Source organism: Manis javanica, chromosome 2 (genome assembly GCF_040802235.1).
Source record: "Manis javanica isolate MJ-LG chromosome 2, MJ_LKY, whole genome shotgun sequence".
Lineage (NCBI taxonomy): Eukaryota > Metazoa > Chordata > Mammalia > Pholidota > Manidae > Manis > Manis javanica.
Window position 1 is genome coordinate 219,870,053 of NC_133157.1, and position 18,650 is coordinate 219,888,702.

Genomic DNA, 18,650 nt, shown 5'->3' on the forward strand with positions numbered 1-18,650 from the left:
TGGTTCTATCTACCCAATTCGGTTTACTTTTCATTTTAACTTTGACCTTTAATGTCTGAGGCCATTATTTCTAGAATAAAAAATGAAATTATATCAGTTGCTTACTTAAACAAAAAAAGGGATAAAATCCTATTCTTTCAAATCTTGCCACAACTGCCGCTTTTTTGAGAAAGGATACATTTCAATCCTTGAAATACTCAATATTGTTCCATTTATGTATACTAAAATTAAAATATTCCAATATAGTTTTAGGTCCAGGAAAAACTCAGTGGTATATGTTAAAATTATTTTTTGTGAATAGTCATGTGCATTATAAGAAAGAGCTTTATTAGCCCAAGTGAAAAAGCCTGGTAGTCTGCAGGTGCTTCCTTGTCAAAATGTGCCTGTTGAAATTTGACTGATTTTTCTCAAGGTTGGTAAAGGTATTTGATCATTTATAATGTCATGTAGCCAACTGTTTGTTCTTTATCAGAGTCACTGTCACAAAATATCCTGAGAATGTGTCATTGAGAAGAACATCTTTTAGCACAGAAATCTGTTGGGCTGCAAGATGATTAGTAAGAGAGTACATATTACAGACACAGTAGCCATCTGAGTAGAATATACCCATTGGAAAGAGCAAATTGTTCTGTCGGTGATTGTCTTTGAAGAATAACTTAAAGGAAATAAGACAATTCAACATGATTAGCTTTCTTCCAAGAAAAAAGAAAACAGATAATAGATGTGTTTTCAACCATTTGAGTATAATTTGGGACCTTCTGCTCCACTCTTAACTTGGTAAAATTAGACATAATTACAGTAACTTCTCATCTCTTTTGAGAACAAGAAGTAACTCTTTCCCAAAATGACATTGATTCATTACTTATGTCCAAATAATTAAATACCTGACAAATTAATTAGTGTTACCCAGAATACATTCAATGAGAACACTTTTAACAATTCAAAATATTGGTATAATTACATAGGAAGGTATGTTTGATGCTTCCTGGCAGAAACCAATTTACATATGAATTTCTAAAGTGAAATAACTTTTGATAAATTGTTCTAGGCTCCACATATAGAGGAAAAACACAATCAAAACAGATGTATGTTCTCCACATATTTAGTATCATGGTTTCATTTCTTGTCTCTGAAATATCTTTTCCATTTTCTTCATTTCACCCAACATTTGTCTGTTAATAACAACTGTACCCAGCTCTAACGAGCTGGCCCCTCTCGAGCTCTGTCTGGTGTCACCCTCCTGGGTCTGCCTCTCCCTGGTGTCCCCCCAGCTCTGGGGCAGCTGGTGTAGGCCAGCCAGAGCCTCAGGCTTCCCCCGAGACCTGGTCGAGGAGAACAGCGCCACCATATGCCCAGGCTCCCAGGGCCTCACCCAGTCATCTTCATTTCCTATAATCAGACAGCAAACCAGGGCTTCCCCGTCTTCATGAATAACTGTTTGACCTCCGGTTGGTCTCCATCACAGAGCTCCAGTTAAGATGCTTGCCTTCCTAGGAAAACGTTCTCACCAACAGCCCATTGGCCAGTTCCTGTGCCCTGGCTGCATCACGTCTCCATGCCCGCACTCCTCACCTTGCAGCTGTTTGCTTGTATAGTTGTGTTCCTGCCGGGCTTCTCACTGTCTTTAAGTCTTTGTTCACTCTTTTACCCCTGCCACTTAACTTATAGAAGTCCCTCAGTAAACGCTGATCGATGGATGTCTGGGCAGGCAGAGAGATGTGTACAATTACCGTAACCTGCTTAATCTCACCTTTGCTTGTAGTCTCATCCTAGCACTGGTTCCTTCCCTTAAATAATGCATTTTTCACACTTTTTCAGGTGAACTTTCTGGTATCTAAAGTCTGATAATGCTACTACCTCCCACTAGCCCCAGAACATAAGAGCTAGTTTAGAACTGTGGAAGGATAAAGTTGAGATTCTTCTGAGGGACATATGAAAGCCTCTTGAATGTCCTGTCTGGCCGACTGTCAGCCTCATAGCCCTCTGCTCTCCCTACATATCATTTTCATTTTGCCAGTACAGGTGGCATTTCATTAAATACACCAGGGGCTTGAACACTGTCACTTTGCATGTATCATTGGTTCTCTTCAAATGTCTCTTGTTTTGTGCCTGCCAACTCTTTCTACTGTTCCTTCTTCCAGGTGTGCAGCCTGCCTGGACCTGATCGGGCACAGTTGGTAGCATGGTGGTTTGCACCTTCTACTTGCTTGTCTTTGTCCCTAGGCTGTGGATTTAGGGCAGGAACTATGTTTTTGTTGTTGCTTTTGTTTTTTTAAACTTAGTTTGCACGAGGCCTATCCCAGGGCCTAATATTTTGGAGACATTGAATAAACATGTAGAAGATGGCCTTTATTAGTGCCAGCTAATTCCACGATGCCATGTGCCATGTGCACTGTTGAACATACTTAGTGAAATAACATTAAGCATTGCGAGCCAGTTTTAGCAAACAAAGCATGGCTCACTTAGTGAGCTAATAACTACGAAAGACAATGAAATTTAATGAAGAGAGTATTGTTCTGAGAGGAAAAATACTTGGTTCCTAATGCCTCTTTTTGTTAGAATCACCATCTATTTCTTACACAAATTATTTAACCCTTTTGAGCCTTAGTTTTTTCATCTGCAAAATGCAGGTGATAGTACCTTACTGCCACATCAGCAAGTTAGACCAGACACTGTCCTGACCTCTTTCCAACTTGAAAATTCTGTAATTGATTTAGAAAAAAGTTTTCTAGAACTTGCTGGGTTTCCACTATCACCCTAATGATGGTTTTTCTAATAGAAACTGTATTTTCATCAAATAGAAACATTGGTATTGAAAACAGTCATGGAGTAAACAAAACAAACATTTTAATGAGAGAAACAAGCTGAAGTGAGTAGATATGAGTCTTTTCAATTCTAAAACAAGTTTTGAAAACTGTTTTAAAAAATGTCTTTTTTTTCAAATGCAACCACCATTCAAGATACATAAACCAAAATTTTCTAGAAATTTTCAGCATATTATGTTGTAACTCATTTAATTATGAGTATATCAGCCATCTATTCATAGGAAGCATTTATTATTCACTAATATCCCTTGATATCTTAATGTGTAATCATTCTAAATTTTTGAGGTTGAGCTGATGGGTTAATCCCTTTAAACATAAGTACGATAGCACATTTCAGGTGAAGTTGTGGAGGTTCATTAGAATATGAAAGTTCTATCAGGCACTTTATACGCTGTGATATACGCTGTGAAAGATATTTACTGAACAGAGCATGGAATTGTCCCTGCATCACCCCATGCAGTGTGGGGGCCCTGAGAGGGGCCAGGCAGGGCAAGGCTTTCATTGTGAAGCCAAAGTTCCGCCTTAGGCTCATATTTTTAAAGGAGGTGGAGGCTCCCTGAGACTGTCTTACACGCAAGTAGCAGAGCAGGACATCCGGTGCAGCAGCCATGCGCTCTTCTCTCCAGACCCGCTGGCGGGATTGTAGGGAGGAAGGTCTGGGATGTCCCACAGGGGTTTGCCGCCCCGACCTGTATGCTTCCGCCCACGGTCCTCAAAGCTGCACTGGCCGGTGGGGTCCTCATCTAAACAGGAGGGATGGTGGTCACTAAGCCACAGGTAAGAGCAGTAGCCCAGTCCACACTGTCCCAGAACAGGTGTACCATCCTGTGACCTGTGTGCATGAGAGGTGGGTAAACTCACATAGGATCCCACATTTGGCAACCCTCAGTCTAAAACTTTTGTTCCCAGCATGCCTACCTGTGTGGTGTTATGGGCTAGAAGAAAGGAGAAAATGAGCAGGGGAAGAACAGCAGAACCAGGGCTAGAGGCACACCTTGTAGCTGCCCCTGTGGGCCTTGTCTCCAAACCGAGGCCCTTTTCTGGTCTATCTTACCAGTGGAAGAAGATCCTGCACTTCCTGGACGCTACTTTACAAATCATCTACTTCGGTCTTATGACTGAAGTTACACTTTCATTTATCCTCTATTGGGAAGGACACTGCCTGAAGCAGATGGCTTTGTTTGGAACACTGCAAAACAACATCCTCCTCTTTCAGTCTTTCTGTGTGTTTCTGTTCAGTAATCACAGACAAATTATACTCTTCAACTTTTAAAGTTAGTGGAAGGGACAGCAGCTGCCGTTTGTTGGGTGTTACTTTGTGTGGTGTGTTAGTGTGCGGGATGCTTGTCCTGTATCGTCTCAGCCCGCACTCACCCTGCTCTGTGGGGTAACAGTCAGAGCTCCTGACATCCGGAACTTAGCCATGGTGGCTAATTTTCCCCAAATCTCTTATAGAAAGTCATACAACCCACATGCCTTTACTTCCGTGCAAGCACTGCTCCCAGGAATTAACCTGCATCTGTTTTATCTTTAAAACACCACCATGATGCGTACTTCTTCAGAGTCACACTGCTGATGAGGGCAGAACTGTATATGCAAACCCTGCAGTCTGGCTCCCAGGCCCCTGCTCCTACCCAGTACCCAGGGCTATCTGGACAGCCAGGTTCATCTCATTCAAAACATTGTGTTTGCAAACGGAGAACCTGACAAATGAATGGGAAAAATAGTTTAATCACATCTGTTGTAAAGGTTGCTATACAAAACTTAGAGCAAGTGGTATGTGATTGAGTAGTAACTGGCTTTACCAATCTTTCTGAGACTACTGTATGCTATTTCCTCATAGGACCTGAGCCATTGATTAGCTTAATCCAGGTTTAAGAAGTCAGAGTTAAGTTTCGAATGGGAGCAGAAATCTAAGCCGTGCTTTCTACAAGCAGACATGCCTTTTCTGCATGCTTTCCAACATCATGGCTTAATGAAGCTGTTTCCGTTAAGGAAAACACCAGTATTGCCAGAAATGTATCCTTATCCGTAACATGGCACCACAGGGACCACCATTTCCTCTTTGGCCATAAGAATAAACTCTTCTGAAATTCCGATGACTAGGAATATCAATGAAGTTTAGGGAAATTGAAATATATATTTTAAGTGTACATGTAACTCTTTAGTGTTGGTTTTGCTTAACGACTCTGTGAAGTCATATCCTCTCATTCTTCTGAGAGCTCACCTGAAGTTTTAATTATATGACTAGTTTGGGGGCTTCCACACCAATGAGGGTTGTACTGACAGCGCATTTTCCCTGTGCAGTGACTACTGGCATTTTTTGACAGTTAACTAATCTCTAAACTGTTTCAATTATCTTGTTTTCCATAGTGAGAAATTTAATTAAAACAGAGTACAGATTGTGAAAAGGTTATTTATGAAAATGCATTTTAAATGTGAGTTGAAAAGCCTAGGGATACCTTTTTCTTTTAGATAAAAGATGAAAGTTCTGTAATTTTTTATATTCATTTTACCAGAAGCAAGAGTAAGAGCCATATGCAGTTTGCTGGAAATGTCTATCAGGAGCTTCACAAGTTGATCTCTTTCTGAAATTGCCTGAAAGGTTGACCTATTTTAGAAATATAAAACTTTAGGAAATAATTTCAGGTATTTACGAATGTGGAGCTTTTTTCCCCTCCTTTCTTTAAACAAAAACAACCCAAGTGCTTTAATGTAAAGAAGTGGAGGGCTCTGAAACGACAATGTCATGAAGGCCTGGCAAGCAAATACTGCCTCCACATTGAGGCTTGCACCTCCAGGATGGCCGAGCATCATGGGTGTACTGGAGCCAGTGTGAGAGTTGTGTCCCTTCCCTCTGTGAGTGAGGCTGAGGCAGGGAGGAACGAGAAAACCACTCGATCAGCCCTCCCTTCATGGTGGTGGCCCTCCTGCAGGAGCCCCGTCTCCAAGCTGCTGGCCTCTGAGAGCTCAGTCCTCGCCTCCGAGTGGCCCGGGTCCAGGGCGGGTCGCTGTGAACCCTCCCTCAGTCTCCTGTTTGTTTCGGGTGGCCCTTCTCTATCATTTGGACCCATGTGTGTGCGTCCTACATAGGGTCCTTGTCTTAGAGCACTGCGATCACTCCTTTGTCTTTCCCACTGTATTTTAAATGATTAATTAAAAACAGGAGCTATGCCTTGTTTATCCACATGGCTCAGCACATGCTCAGTAGTTAATGTCTAATTTACTGATAGAAAAACAAAACAATTACTATTTAGAATAATACCTGCAATTGACTTATGTATTTGGGGAGGACCAAAGAGGGAAGACTCACTGCTTAATAGAATGTGGACAGACCTCCTGCAGGAGACAAGCTTTACATGACACAGGGAAGAGCAGAGGCAGCTATCATGCAAGAGGCCTGGAGTGCTTCCCAGAAGGCGCATCTGGGACCCGCGGACGGACCAGACGCTGGAGGTGTCAGTGCCTGCGGGGCAGCCAGAGAGGCTTGGTGGTGGTATATTATTAAGGAGATCATCTTTCTCTTTATGCTTTTATTCTTATTCCATTCAGTCTGTTTATAGGTAGAATAGGATGTGAAGTGTACATAACAGGACATGGAGTCTTGAAAAATACTTTAGGACTAAAACCAGTTTAAAATAAATCCGCAATGTCAGGTTGAGTGACAGCTAGCTGTCCACATGTGTCCTCAGAGTGTGGCATTATCCTGGGGTGCTCCTTCCAGTCCAGCGTCTGACCTTCAGCTTTATAGGGACAAGCAATATATATACACCTCACAATAGTTAAAAGCAAAGTTGAGAGCTAAACTGACCTGTTTCAAATCTCCACTGTACCTTTAATTGCTGTGTGACCTTAGGTAAGCTTCTGAATTGCTCTATGTCTCAGTCTCTAATGTATAAATGGAAACATTAGTACCTATCACATAAGCTTGTTATGAAGATTAGATAACATATGGACCGTATCTAAAATAGTGCCTGGTACATAAAAAGGGATATGTAAGTATTTTTATTATTGTTGGCTCAGAAATCTAATTCTTCAGTTTATCAATAGAGCTCTTTCAGGAAAGACTTACAAACTGTCCCAGACATTAATACAATAGTTCCCCCCTCATCCTTGGGGGATACATTGTAAGACCTTCAATAAATGCCTAATACTGTAGATAGTACCAAACCCTATATACTGTTTCTTTTCTACATATGTATGCCTATGATAAAGTTTAACTTAAAAATTAGACACAATAAGAGATTAACAGCAATAGCTAATAATAGAACGGCTCTAACAATATGCTGCAATTAAAGTTATGGTTTATCTTTCTCTCAAAATACCTATTGCCCTGTGAGTGATACCTTCCTCTTCTTGGGATGACCTGAGATGGTCAAATGCCCGTGTGATGAGAGGAAGTGGGGGGAGTGACGCGGGGATCATGATGTGGCATTAGGATACTGCTGACCTTCCGATGACATGGCAGAAGGGGGTGATCTGCTTCCAGAGTATGGTTGGCTGCTGATAACTGAAACTGCAGAGAAGAGAGGACTACGGTATATGAGAAGAATAAAATCCTGCACCATTTATACCCACCAGAGTGATGAAAATTAAAAAGACAATTTAAAGTGTTACTAGAATGGGATGAAGTAGGAATTCTCATTTATTGCTTTAGGAATGTAAATTGGTTACAACTATTTTGGAAAATGTTGGGCGCCATCTGTTAAAGCCAAACACATGCCTCCCTAAGATCCAGTGAATCTGCTCCTGGGAACACTCAACAGAGGATAACACGTAGGTGCTTCAGAAGACTTGTCTAAAAGCTATGTGAGCAGAAACTAGAGAGAAGCAAATTATCTATCACCCTAGAGTGGGTGAACAAGCCGTAATGTAACCATACAGATCAGTATTTCCAACCAGTGAAAAGGCACCACCTATTGCTACGTACAATATGGACACATGTCACAAACAGGAAAGTGGCACAAAGGAGAGCTGCCCTGATGGCATTTATATAAAGCTTGAAAGCAAGTAAGCCTCCTTACTTGCAAGGAAATGCAGACATCACCTTTAAGTCAGTCAGGATAGTGGTTACCTTTTGGGGGAGACAGTAACAGGATGGGCTCAGGGTTGTTTCTGAGGAACAGGATGCTGCGTTTCCTGAGCCGGGTGCTGGGTACCTGCTGTGCTTTGGTAAAATTCGCTAAGCTGAATACTTAGAATTTGAATAAAAATTTTGAAAATATAATCAGTTTGTGTATTAAGAATATTGTACTAGACAAGACCCAATCCTCATGTTTATAAAAGCACTGCACATCTTCCCACAAACAGGTCTGTGGTAGACCAGGTGATAATCTGAAGGCTCCTCCATGAGTCCAGAAATTGAGCAGGCAGTGACTTTAACCTAACATGATAGAACTCTGATAGTCTGGTGCTTGTGTTTTCATTGTGGAGAAACTCTGCACTGTGAATTAGGTGTGCATTTTGGTGGGACCAGAGCCCTTTCCCCTTCATGATGGGACTAGAGGCAGTTTGCCAGTTGTCATTCAGAAGGGGCCATTCTTCTCAAGGAGGAGCACTTGGAAGAATTCATGGACCAGTATAAATCCACGACTCATTCATTCATTCAGAAAGCGTTTACTGAATGCATCCTCATACCAGGCCCTGGGGAAACAAGGGAGATAAAGCCCTTGTTGTCAGGAGCACCACAGTTCTAGTGGGGGTGGTGGTAGTGATGAAATGCATGTTAGGAGTTGAGAATCAGTTCTAGACCCTGCTGAGAACAACTGTAAAAGGAGGAACAAAACAATAAGCAAACAAACAATCCTTGAAGGCCTAAAAGCTAACGAAGTAAAAACAAAATGAAAACACTGGGATGCCATCCTAACAAGAGAGCCAAAGAGGACTGCTCCTCTCAGCACTTGTGGCAGGTTTTCTCTCAGGGCAGCCTTTCTCGCCTGGGATGCTTCCTCTGAATTACAGAATATAGAAGGTGATTTGAATGATTATTTCAGATCTCAAACTGCTGCCATTCTGGAAGCACCCAAGAGGAGTGAATTTGTTTTATGCACAGTGGACTAAGAGGCCCACCCTTAAGGCACCGGGCTGCTTCTGTGATGCACCCCTGGTCAAGAAACTGCAGAGGCTTCTGCTAATTCCTGAAGAGGTAGCGGGGGAGCTGAATGGAGCCGTAGAGAGATCCAAAGCTTGGGAAGAGGAAAAAAAAGGTGCAATTTAAGCCCTCCTCCCCAAATTTGGCTGCTAAATCCCCTAGGTTTTGAACTGGAACCCAAATAAGCTGTATTCTCAGGGGAAGGCTTTCCAATCATCTCAGTCCTTGTGGGATTAAGGTTAAGCTGGAATCGCTTCTTCTCTCCTCCTACCTTAAGCAATACAGATTCCCTCTGGAGAAAGACAACAGTATATACTTTAAATTACTTCTGTAACTTTTCATATACAAATGCAAGTACTCAATCAAAAGTCATAGGCATACAAGAAGATACCATAAGAAAAAAACAAACCCCAAGAGATGAGAAAGCAGACACAAATGCATGTTCATTACAATCAAGGATTTAAAAGATAATATTGATGAATTAGGCAGAGAATGGGAAAATATTGGAAACATTAGATATCCTAGAACTGGAAAAAGAAAATCTAAACTGCTTTTAATTGCAGATCAGACAACAGGTAAAGGAGGAAATAGTTACTGAAATTAGATCAATGAAGCAGAAAAAAAAAAGCTACACAATACAGGAATCTCACACGCACAAATGCCTCTGGTGGCTCCATATGAGTTGATTCCTGCTTCTACCCCTGGCTAACTCCACCTTGACCTCTTTACCTCATGACCTTTGTACTTACTGTTCACTTTGCATGAAATGCCCCCCCCCAAATTTACATAACCAGCTTCTCATTTGCATGCAATCCCTTCTGTGAGGTCTTCTCTGGCCACCCCATCTCCAGTGCCCCCCATTCTCTCACTGTGTTTAGGTGTGATGATTGGTTCTGTTTGTCTTCTTCCCCCTGGAATGTAAGCCCCATGAGGACAAACATCATTTTTTAAAATTTGTTGCAGACCGTATCCCCAGGGCATGATCCCCTTTGTTTTAGAAATCTCTCTTGAGTAACATTTGTGGGCATGGATCAGCAAGGGTGCAGCTGGTGGCACTTAACATAGTAGGCATTCAACAAATGCCTGCCTTCTGGAGAAAATGAAAAAATTGATATAAAAATTATTTAGCATTATGTACATCATGTGGGCTAATGTAAATTAATAAAATTTGGTTATTACCTCTTTTTTCTTAATTTTAGTTTTCTATTTACAGTTTTCCTTCACTTGTTCGTGGGATTTCTGGTTTAACTTGTTATTTTTTTTTCCTTGTATTTTTTAGCAACTTGTCAAATCCAGATGAATCTAATCACTTAGATACAAACTGAGACAATCATTTTATGAATAACTGACACAGACATTTTTTAAAAGCTGTGCTCAGATGTAGGTAGAAACACAGCTAGTGTTGGTCAGCCATTTCTTTATCTAAAAACTGCAGTAGTTAATACTAGAATTTGTGGACAGGAAATGCAGACATCACCTTTAAGTCAAAGTTTTAAGAATTTAACACATTCTACAGAAGACAAATACCTGGATTTCTCTGATGTTTCTCTGGCCTGATAACTTGAGAGTATTTAAAGAGATAGATCTTCAAATAAAATGAATCTATTTTTATTGGGGAAGAACTGTGTCAAACAGCTTTCATATACATTTTTGATTAATCCTCTCCCAACCATTGGAAATAACCAGGACCTAGATCATGATTCCCATTTGGAAAATTATAAAATTGAGGTTCATACATGTTTGATGATTTTCCCAAAACCACACATCTAGGAAGAAGCAAAATTGGAATTTGAACCCAAGCATCAGACTTCATGAGAAATTGTATGAGTCTAGAAGCTGTATAATATATTCCTATAGCCATAAGTAAACACCTGGGGATGTAATTTGATTGTTGAATTAATGATCTTTTATTTAAGTGATTATGGGAAAAATTCATAGCTAGTACTATTAGCAGTATTGTGATTTTTTTCCTTAATTATAAAATAACTTGGTTATGTGATATGTTCATGGTCATGGGTGAAAGTTGACAGGGGTGTTATTATTCAAAACCCCCTGCAAAGATGAATTTCTCAAAAGACTATTTTTAGCCAATGTTTTATAAACTCAGAATAGTCTTTATAAGAGTAGATTTGAATAAGGTTTTAACACTGTATTATATATGAAAACTTTATAAAATCTGAAATGACCAGATGTCACTCTAATTAAAGTGAGGTATTTCATAGGGTAATTGTCTCCTTTTAAAAGGACTTGAAACTGAAACATTATTTTTAAAATCACTGTCTTCTGTTATTCTGTTTAAAATGTTTTTTCCCAGCTTGAATGTTATGCTTGATTTTACTTGTGACAGAAATAGAATTAAATAGGTCATGCTGTTTCCTTTATCCTGAAAACTCTCTTTGCAAAGCAGGATTTCTTTGGTGTTTGGCTATGTGTCAGTTGGAGTTTTGTAGGTTGGGAATGGCAAATGAAGACTCCTCTACCCGTGTTAGAACATGTTTCCCTTACTCTACCCTGACATATACCAAGTGTCCAGGTCACCCTGTCAGTTAAGTTCCATTTAGACATCTTCCTTATTGGAGAAAAAAGCTCAAGAGGTATAGCTTGTTGAGTAAGTTAAGTCTTTTTTAATCATGCGAGAATATGTATTAGTGTACATTTATTTATTGGGTATGTTTGTTCACTATTTTGAGTTATGTTCTGACTTTCAGAAACAGAATAGAGTTTCAAAGGGAAATTTTTGACCAAGAGCAGGGAACAGAAGACTGATAGGTAATGTTTGTTTGACAGAAGAATTCAGGTGAGGTCTCATGATCAAATTCTACATTATTTTAATAAATATTGCATTTTGTTCTACAACATCACCTCCATTTGTATTCATCTTATAAAAGCTATTGCTGAATTTCCTGCCAATTGGTCTTTAATTAGTTCCTTTCTTCATTTATTCATTCAGCATACATTCCTGTTTAAGGCAGTGAGAATACCAGAGAACAAGTCCTGGGCTTTACTCACCTGTAAAGATCTTGCAGACTAGTTAGTGGGAGAGAAAAGCAGAGAAACAATTGCAGGTACCATGTATATGCAGGCCATCAGTTACCATGGAAGCATTTATAATATATTCCTATAGCCATAAGTAAACACCTGGGGATGTAATTTGATTGTTGAATTAATGATCTTTTATTTAAGTGATTATGGGAAAAATTCATAGCTAGTGTTATTAGCAATATTGTGATTTTTTTCCTAAATTATAAAATAACTTGGTTATGTGATATGTTCATGGTCATTGGTGATAGTCGACGAGGATGTTATTATTCAAAACCCCCTGCAAAAATGAATTTCTCAAAAGACTATTTTTAGGGGAGGAGGCTCAGCCTAAAGTCTTTTGGTTGAAGACCTGGAAGGTGATGTCAGAGGGAATGGCATGTAGGAGAAATTACAGAATGAAATGGCAAAGCTGCTTCACAGCCCTTAACTCAAGAACAAAGCATGCAGTGCATCGTCTCTGGCTAAGTTGCTAAGGGCAAGACCATGAGAAGCTTAGGAATTTGTTCTTTATCTTATAGAAACAGGAGAGAGGAGATGTGTAAGCAGGAAAGCAATAGGCTCAGATTCACATTTAGAGGATAATTTGGGTGGAAAGGTCGGATCATTTGAGAGGAGGGGAAAGCCCGGGAGAAGGTTAGTATATCACACTCCAGTGGAGAACTTCTTGACGGTTAGAGTATAATCACTTTGGGAATGGAGAGGAAGGGTGGGTGGGCATGAGGGAGATCTAGGAGATAAAACATAAAGATGTACTGGCCAGGTGGAATGACACTGGGATGGTAAAGCAGGAGGCACTGATTCTGTCCAGACAAAGGTGCCTGGAGGTTGGTGTAGACTAATGGTTTAGTGTGTTGTTAGAGGTAAGTGTCTCTCCAGTGCCCATACCTGCCTCACAAGTACAGGAGTGAAAAAAAAGGGGATAAACCCTCTTTGCAGGGTATTGTAATAACATCAGGGAGCTCTTCTGAGCTTCTTTCAGAGAACACTTAGTATATTGCTGAAAGTTTATATAATGCCCAGTTTCCTCACTTTGGGTCATCTGAGGAAACTGCTCGGTGCAGGTACTTAGTTGCACATCTAACCATCCAGCTGTACCCTTGCTGATCCATGCCCGCAAATGTTACTCAAGAGAGATTTCTAAAACAAGGGGGATCATGCCACTCAGAATCCAAATCCACACTCCTGCCTTGCTATTCATGATCTGGTTTGTGGGTTTCTCCTTTTGATTGCTCTCCCTTCTTCTGCTTTCATCCTACAAATGTACCCACAACAAGCTGTTTGCTTCCCTGGATGAGAAGGGTTCTCATGTGTCCATCGTTTTGCACCTACTGTTCATTCTGCTTAAGTTTTATTTTTAATGTATTTTCCCAGCCACTTTTGCTTTTCTCTGCTTTGAAACTGAGTTCTGTCATCAACACTTGGAGGGCATTTCCTCCTACCTTCCCTTTCCCACCTGGGCTGTTCGTGCCACCGCAAAGCCCACCTTTGCCGCGGCATCTGCTGGGTGGGTAGCCGCTCTCTGGTGTGCGTCATCTCCCACCCACCTCATGCTAGCCTGCCCACTAGACTGCGCTGCTGCTTTTCTATCCATGGTGTCTAGGAGAGTGCCAGGAACAGGGGAGGCGCTGGGTGAAGGATTTTCTTTTAATTTAGTAAGATTGCTCCTTTCATTAGAGCCTCTTTTAATCCATTAATTAATTAATTTCTTTTAATTCATTAGTTCACCAGAATTACTAGTAATATCTGCATGATGCTTCTTACTAAACTAAACTTACATAACTAAAATCATATCAGGTTTTTTTCTGCTTATATCTTGTTGGTAGCTTTCTCCTCTGCATTGGGAGATCATAGCTAAATTAGTAATTTTCCTTTAATAACCTAAGTTATCTTTTATAAAGATACATTGAATACATCATATATAATACAATAATATATATAATACAAATACATATATATGTATGTATGCATGTGTGTGTATATATGAGATGCATATGTAATTTCTTACCCCTTCCAAAAAATTATAAGGATTCACATTGCACAGATAAATAAACAAAATCTGATACGTGAATGAGACTGTCTAAAATCATTGATAGTAAAGTTCAGAAGCCCATCTAACTCCAATCTTTTCTCTTACCCCTTCACCACATTTCTCTATTTGAAGAGGTCTGGTGGTGGTCATTAAATTGATTAGGACTGATAATACTGGTATTCCAAGATATTTAGGTGCTATTTTTAGGCTTACTTAAATATTAAGTAAATACCAATAAGTCCAAAGTCACTAAGAATATAAATTAATAACCCCAGAAACTTAGAAATCAGTTTTAGGGTAGGATTTATACTTTCATGAATGTACATGTCGTGGAATTACATCTAGTTTGATCTTAGATATGTGCATACATTTTGTAATTTTATTTTCTTGATAGATTCACTGTTTTACCACTATAAATGTCTTTTCTCTCTAGTAACAATTTTTGTCTTAAAGTCTATTTTCTCCAATGTTAGCATAGCTGTGGTAGTTCTCTTGATTGGTATTTCCTTAGTAACTCTTCTTCCATCCTTAAAACATGTTTTTATTTTTGAATCTATAGTGTGTCCCTTGTAGACAACAGGTAGTTGGATGTTTTTTAAACGTGATGTCAATTTCTGCCTTTTAATTGTATGTTTAGCCATTTGTATTTAGTGTGATTACTTAAGGTAGAATTTATATCTTCCATTATTCTATTTGTTTTCTGTATGTTCTATGTCTTTTTTGTATTTTGCTGCCTCCTTTTGTGATTAAATAGGTATTTTTTACTGCACCACTTTAACTCCATTGTCATTTATTTTTCTACTTTTCTATTTTTTAATTATTTTCTTAGCCTGCCCTGGAGATTGCAATTTACATCTTAACTAATATCAGTCATTTTCAGATTCATACTAACTTAATTTTAACAATACACAAAAGCTTCGCTCCTCTATACCTCCATTCTCACCTTCCACCTTCTTGTTGTTTTTGTTATGCAAATTACAGCTTTCATACATTGTGAGCCCATTAACACAGATGTGTAATTATTTCTTTATATGGTTGCCTTTTAAATCAAGTAGGAGAAAAAAAGTTACAACAAAAAATACATTTTACTCACTTTATATTTATCTAGTTACCTGTATCCAATGTTCTTTATTTATCCATATGAATTCAAGTTACTGTCCAATAACCTTTCACTTTACTTGAAGGACTCCTTTTACTATTTCTTATAGAGCATATCTGCTGTTGATGAATTCTCTGTTAAACTGGGAACATAATTTTTATATTTTTGAATGTTAGTTTTGCTGGATACAGAATTCCTAGTTGACAGTCTTTTTCTTTTAGTACTTGCAGTGTGGAATCCCACTGTCTTCTGGTCTCCATGAGAAATCAGCTTTTGATATTATGAGACTATCTTGAACATGATGACCATCTTCTCTTCTGCTGCTTTAAAATTCTTTGTTTTTCAACATATTGATTATGATGTATCGAGGTGTGAGTCTCTTTGATTTTATCCTGTTTGAAATTTGTCCAGCTCCTTGGACTTGCAGATTAAATGTTTTTATTAAATCTGGGGAGTTTTTACCCATTATTTCTCCAAATAGTCTTTTGGCTCCTTTCTCTCCTGTCCTTCTGGGTGTCGCACTGCTTATGTTCATGTTTGATGGTGTCCCACAGGTCTCTGAGATCCTTTTCATTTTTCTTAATTCTTCTAGTTTCTTAAACTGAATGATCACAATTGATCTATAAGTTCACTGATTCCTTCTTATGCCTAGTTATATCTGTTGTTGAACCTCTCTAGTGAATTTTTCATTTCAGTTATTATACTTTACAATTCAATAATTTCTTGGGAATCTTTTATTTACTTTATATTAGTTCTCTCTATTTGGTTAGGCATTGTTCTCATATTTTTCTTTAGTTATTTAGATACAAAGTATCCTTTTGTTCCTTGAATATATTTTAAAGAACTAATTTAAACTCTTTGTCCAGTAAGTTCAATAGCTGCCTCAGACAGTTACGATTGGTTACTTTTTTCCTTCCTGTTTCTTTGGATAGCACATGTTTTTTATTTAAAACTGGATATTTAATGTAATGTGTCTAAAATCAAATTCTCAGCATATACTGTGCATGCAGGTAGCCTTCTAGATTCCTAGGAATATGTCAGAGCTTTTCAAAGCTCGTATGGACATTTTATTTGCCCACTTTTCCTTGTGACTTTTTTATTAGTTTGTTGTTAGGTCTAGTCTCTTTTTCATCACCTAAGCTGAAATCTTAAACAATTGCCTTTAATTATGAGGTCAGATAAAGGCAATCCTCTAAGAATGGGAATTTGAAAGAGCTCTACACTCTCTGCCCCATCCTGTTGGTTTTCAAGGCTCCTGCAGAGCTGAGAGTGAGGAGTGAGAATAAGACAAGTTAAAACATCACAAAGCTCACTATTCAAACCAAGGGTCATCCAGTTTTTTAAAAATTAGAGCTCTCTATATCTCTGCAAGCTTTTGGTTAACTTCCATGGTTGAGAAAATGTTGACTCTGATGACAATTTCTGCCAGTTTATCTTTGCTTTTAAAGAGAGAATTTTTGGCAATTCTTACTCCATCATTTTCAGTGATATTCTTCTTTATACTGTAATTAGATGTATAGTTCAATGCTAGATGAATTAATTCATTGAAAGCAGAATGCTTTTCTCTTTCCAGAAACTTCTCTGAATGTTTTTGTACTTCTCCTGTTTTATTTTAGGACTATGATGATGGATATGGCACGGCCTACGATGAACAGAGTTATGACTCCTATGAGAACAGCTACAGCACCCCAGTCCAGAGGTAAGAGGTGATCCTTCTGACCAGACCCCTAGTGCGTGCTGTGCCCTTCTGCACTGTATACTCTGGGGAAAGGAGGATGGTCAGCCCGGGAGGAGAGTTTGTCTTGGGCAGCTTTGGTTTTGGTTGTTTTAACTGGGGAAGCACCATCTGTCCTGCCAACTAACATTACTCCTCCCAAATTTACTGGTGTATTAGCAGTAAGGTTTGGGAAATAAAAATTGAAATTTTTATTTACTCTAAAAGTGTGACTTAAGTGTTCAGTATATTCTGAAGAGGAACAATGTCTATAAAGTTAGTGACTAGTTAAGTCCTAAGGTCCTTAAATCACAACAGAAATGTGTAAATATCCTATATTTCAATGCCAGGGGAAGAAAATGCCAACATTTTGTCTCATATTCAAAGAAATTTCCCTTTCTTAGCAGCAGGGCTCCTGTTTTCTAACAACTTCAAATTCCTGTTTGTGAATAATGAGTTAGTTCCAATCAATTCATTTTCTAACAAAATATTTACCCAGAAATAAGTACACGTTGTCAGAGGCAGAACAGCTTTGTAGTTACCGCTTTTGATGATACACCTCGATATTCATAGATATATGAGATCAGTGTTTATTCTCTTCAGAATGTTTTCCTAAAGGCCTAGGAACTTCTTGCTTTGTGTCTAAAATTCTAAGTGGAGGACAGAGATAGATATGCATAAAATAAAATGCTTTATGAAGCATAAAAAATAGAGACTATGTGATTATTTTGATGAAGCAAAAATGCACTGTTGAACACATGTGTTGCCAGGCAATCTTTGAACAGATAGATACTCCTAATTCTTATTTGTTAACTTGGGTACTGAGGTTGATAGGTATATATGTATGTATTTATTTACTTTTGCTCATACCGAATTTCTTTCTTATATAACTTGTAGTAATTAAGCAGTCTTCAGACTTTGACTCTCCACTGGAAGCCTTCTGCATCACGTTCATATCCTTGAGGGTGTTGGCATGCCCTAGGTGACTGCCACTAACAGATTCTGGACAAGACTTACATCTCGTATATCACTTAAATGTCCCCACAACCTTATGAAGTATGGGATGCCATTCCCACTATATAGAGGAAGGAAAGGACTGCAGAGCACAAGATTAATTTGCCAGAAATCACACGTGGAATGTAATCCTTTACTCACATGGCTCATTTAATCCAAATGACACCAGCAGGAATTAATGTATCCCTGCTTTACAGATGATGAAACAGGGGCTCAGAGAGGTAAAGATCTAATCCAAAATGTGATCCCAGAGTTAGAAAGCTTATCAAGCAAGTCTTTCTACCATCAGTTATGATAACATATTAATATCATTACAGGCATTAATTCTTTTGGTCATTTATTCAGCCAACATTTATGGGATGTCCACTATGTGTTAGGTGCTATGCTCAATGTTTGGAATACAAAGATGAGGCCTGATACTGCAGACTGCAGTGGGGAGCTATTGAGGAATTACATGCAAGGGTATGGTGCATTTTGACTTGGATTAAGAGATTAATGAACATTAGATGACAGTATAGAGGCTGGACTGACGCATGGTAAGCTTAGAGGCAGAGAAATTAAGAGGCTGGTCCATCATTATACATTATAAATTACAAGCCCTTTAAATGTCAGACAAGACTCACTTAAAGAAACATCTTGCATGACAGCCTATCTGTGCCTTCTTTGAAGTGATCTTTTCAGTGCTATAACTCACGTTACCTGAAGGAATACTGAGAACTGTATGAGAATTGCATACATTGCAAATGCAGAAACCACTGTTTATTAGCTATTCTGAATATTCACTTACTTCCCATAACCTGTGGGGAAAAAATCAGTCCTTTTAAAGAAGAAGAAAA

At 38.8% G+C, this 18,650-nt stretch overlaps 1 protein-coding gene across 4 annotated transcripts in view; it reads left to right on the forward strand.

Annotated features, from left to right (window-relative positions):
* Positions 1-18,650, forward strand: part of KHDRBS3 (KH RNA binding domain containing, signal transduction associated 3) — a 199,093-nt gene that overhangs the window by 142,334 nt on the left and 38,109 nt on the right. For all 4 annotated transcript variants that reach the window (XR_005062642.2, XM_037023269.2, XM_037023270.2 and 1 more), the window contains one exon: positions 16,703-16,785. Coding sequence is in view for 3 of the 4 variants with exons in the window: in XM_037023269.2 (XP_036879164.1) it covers positions 16,703-16,785 (83 nt within the window). In the remaining variant the exon portion in view is untranslated. The remainder of the gene's footprint in view (positions 1-16,702; positions 16,786-18,650) is intronic.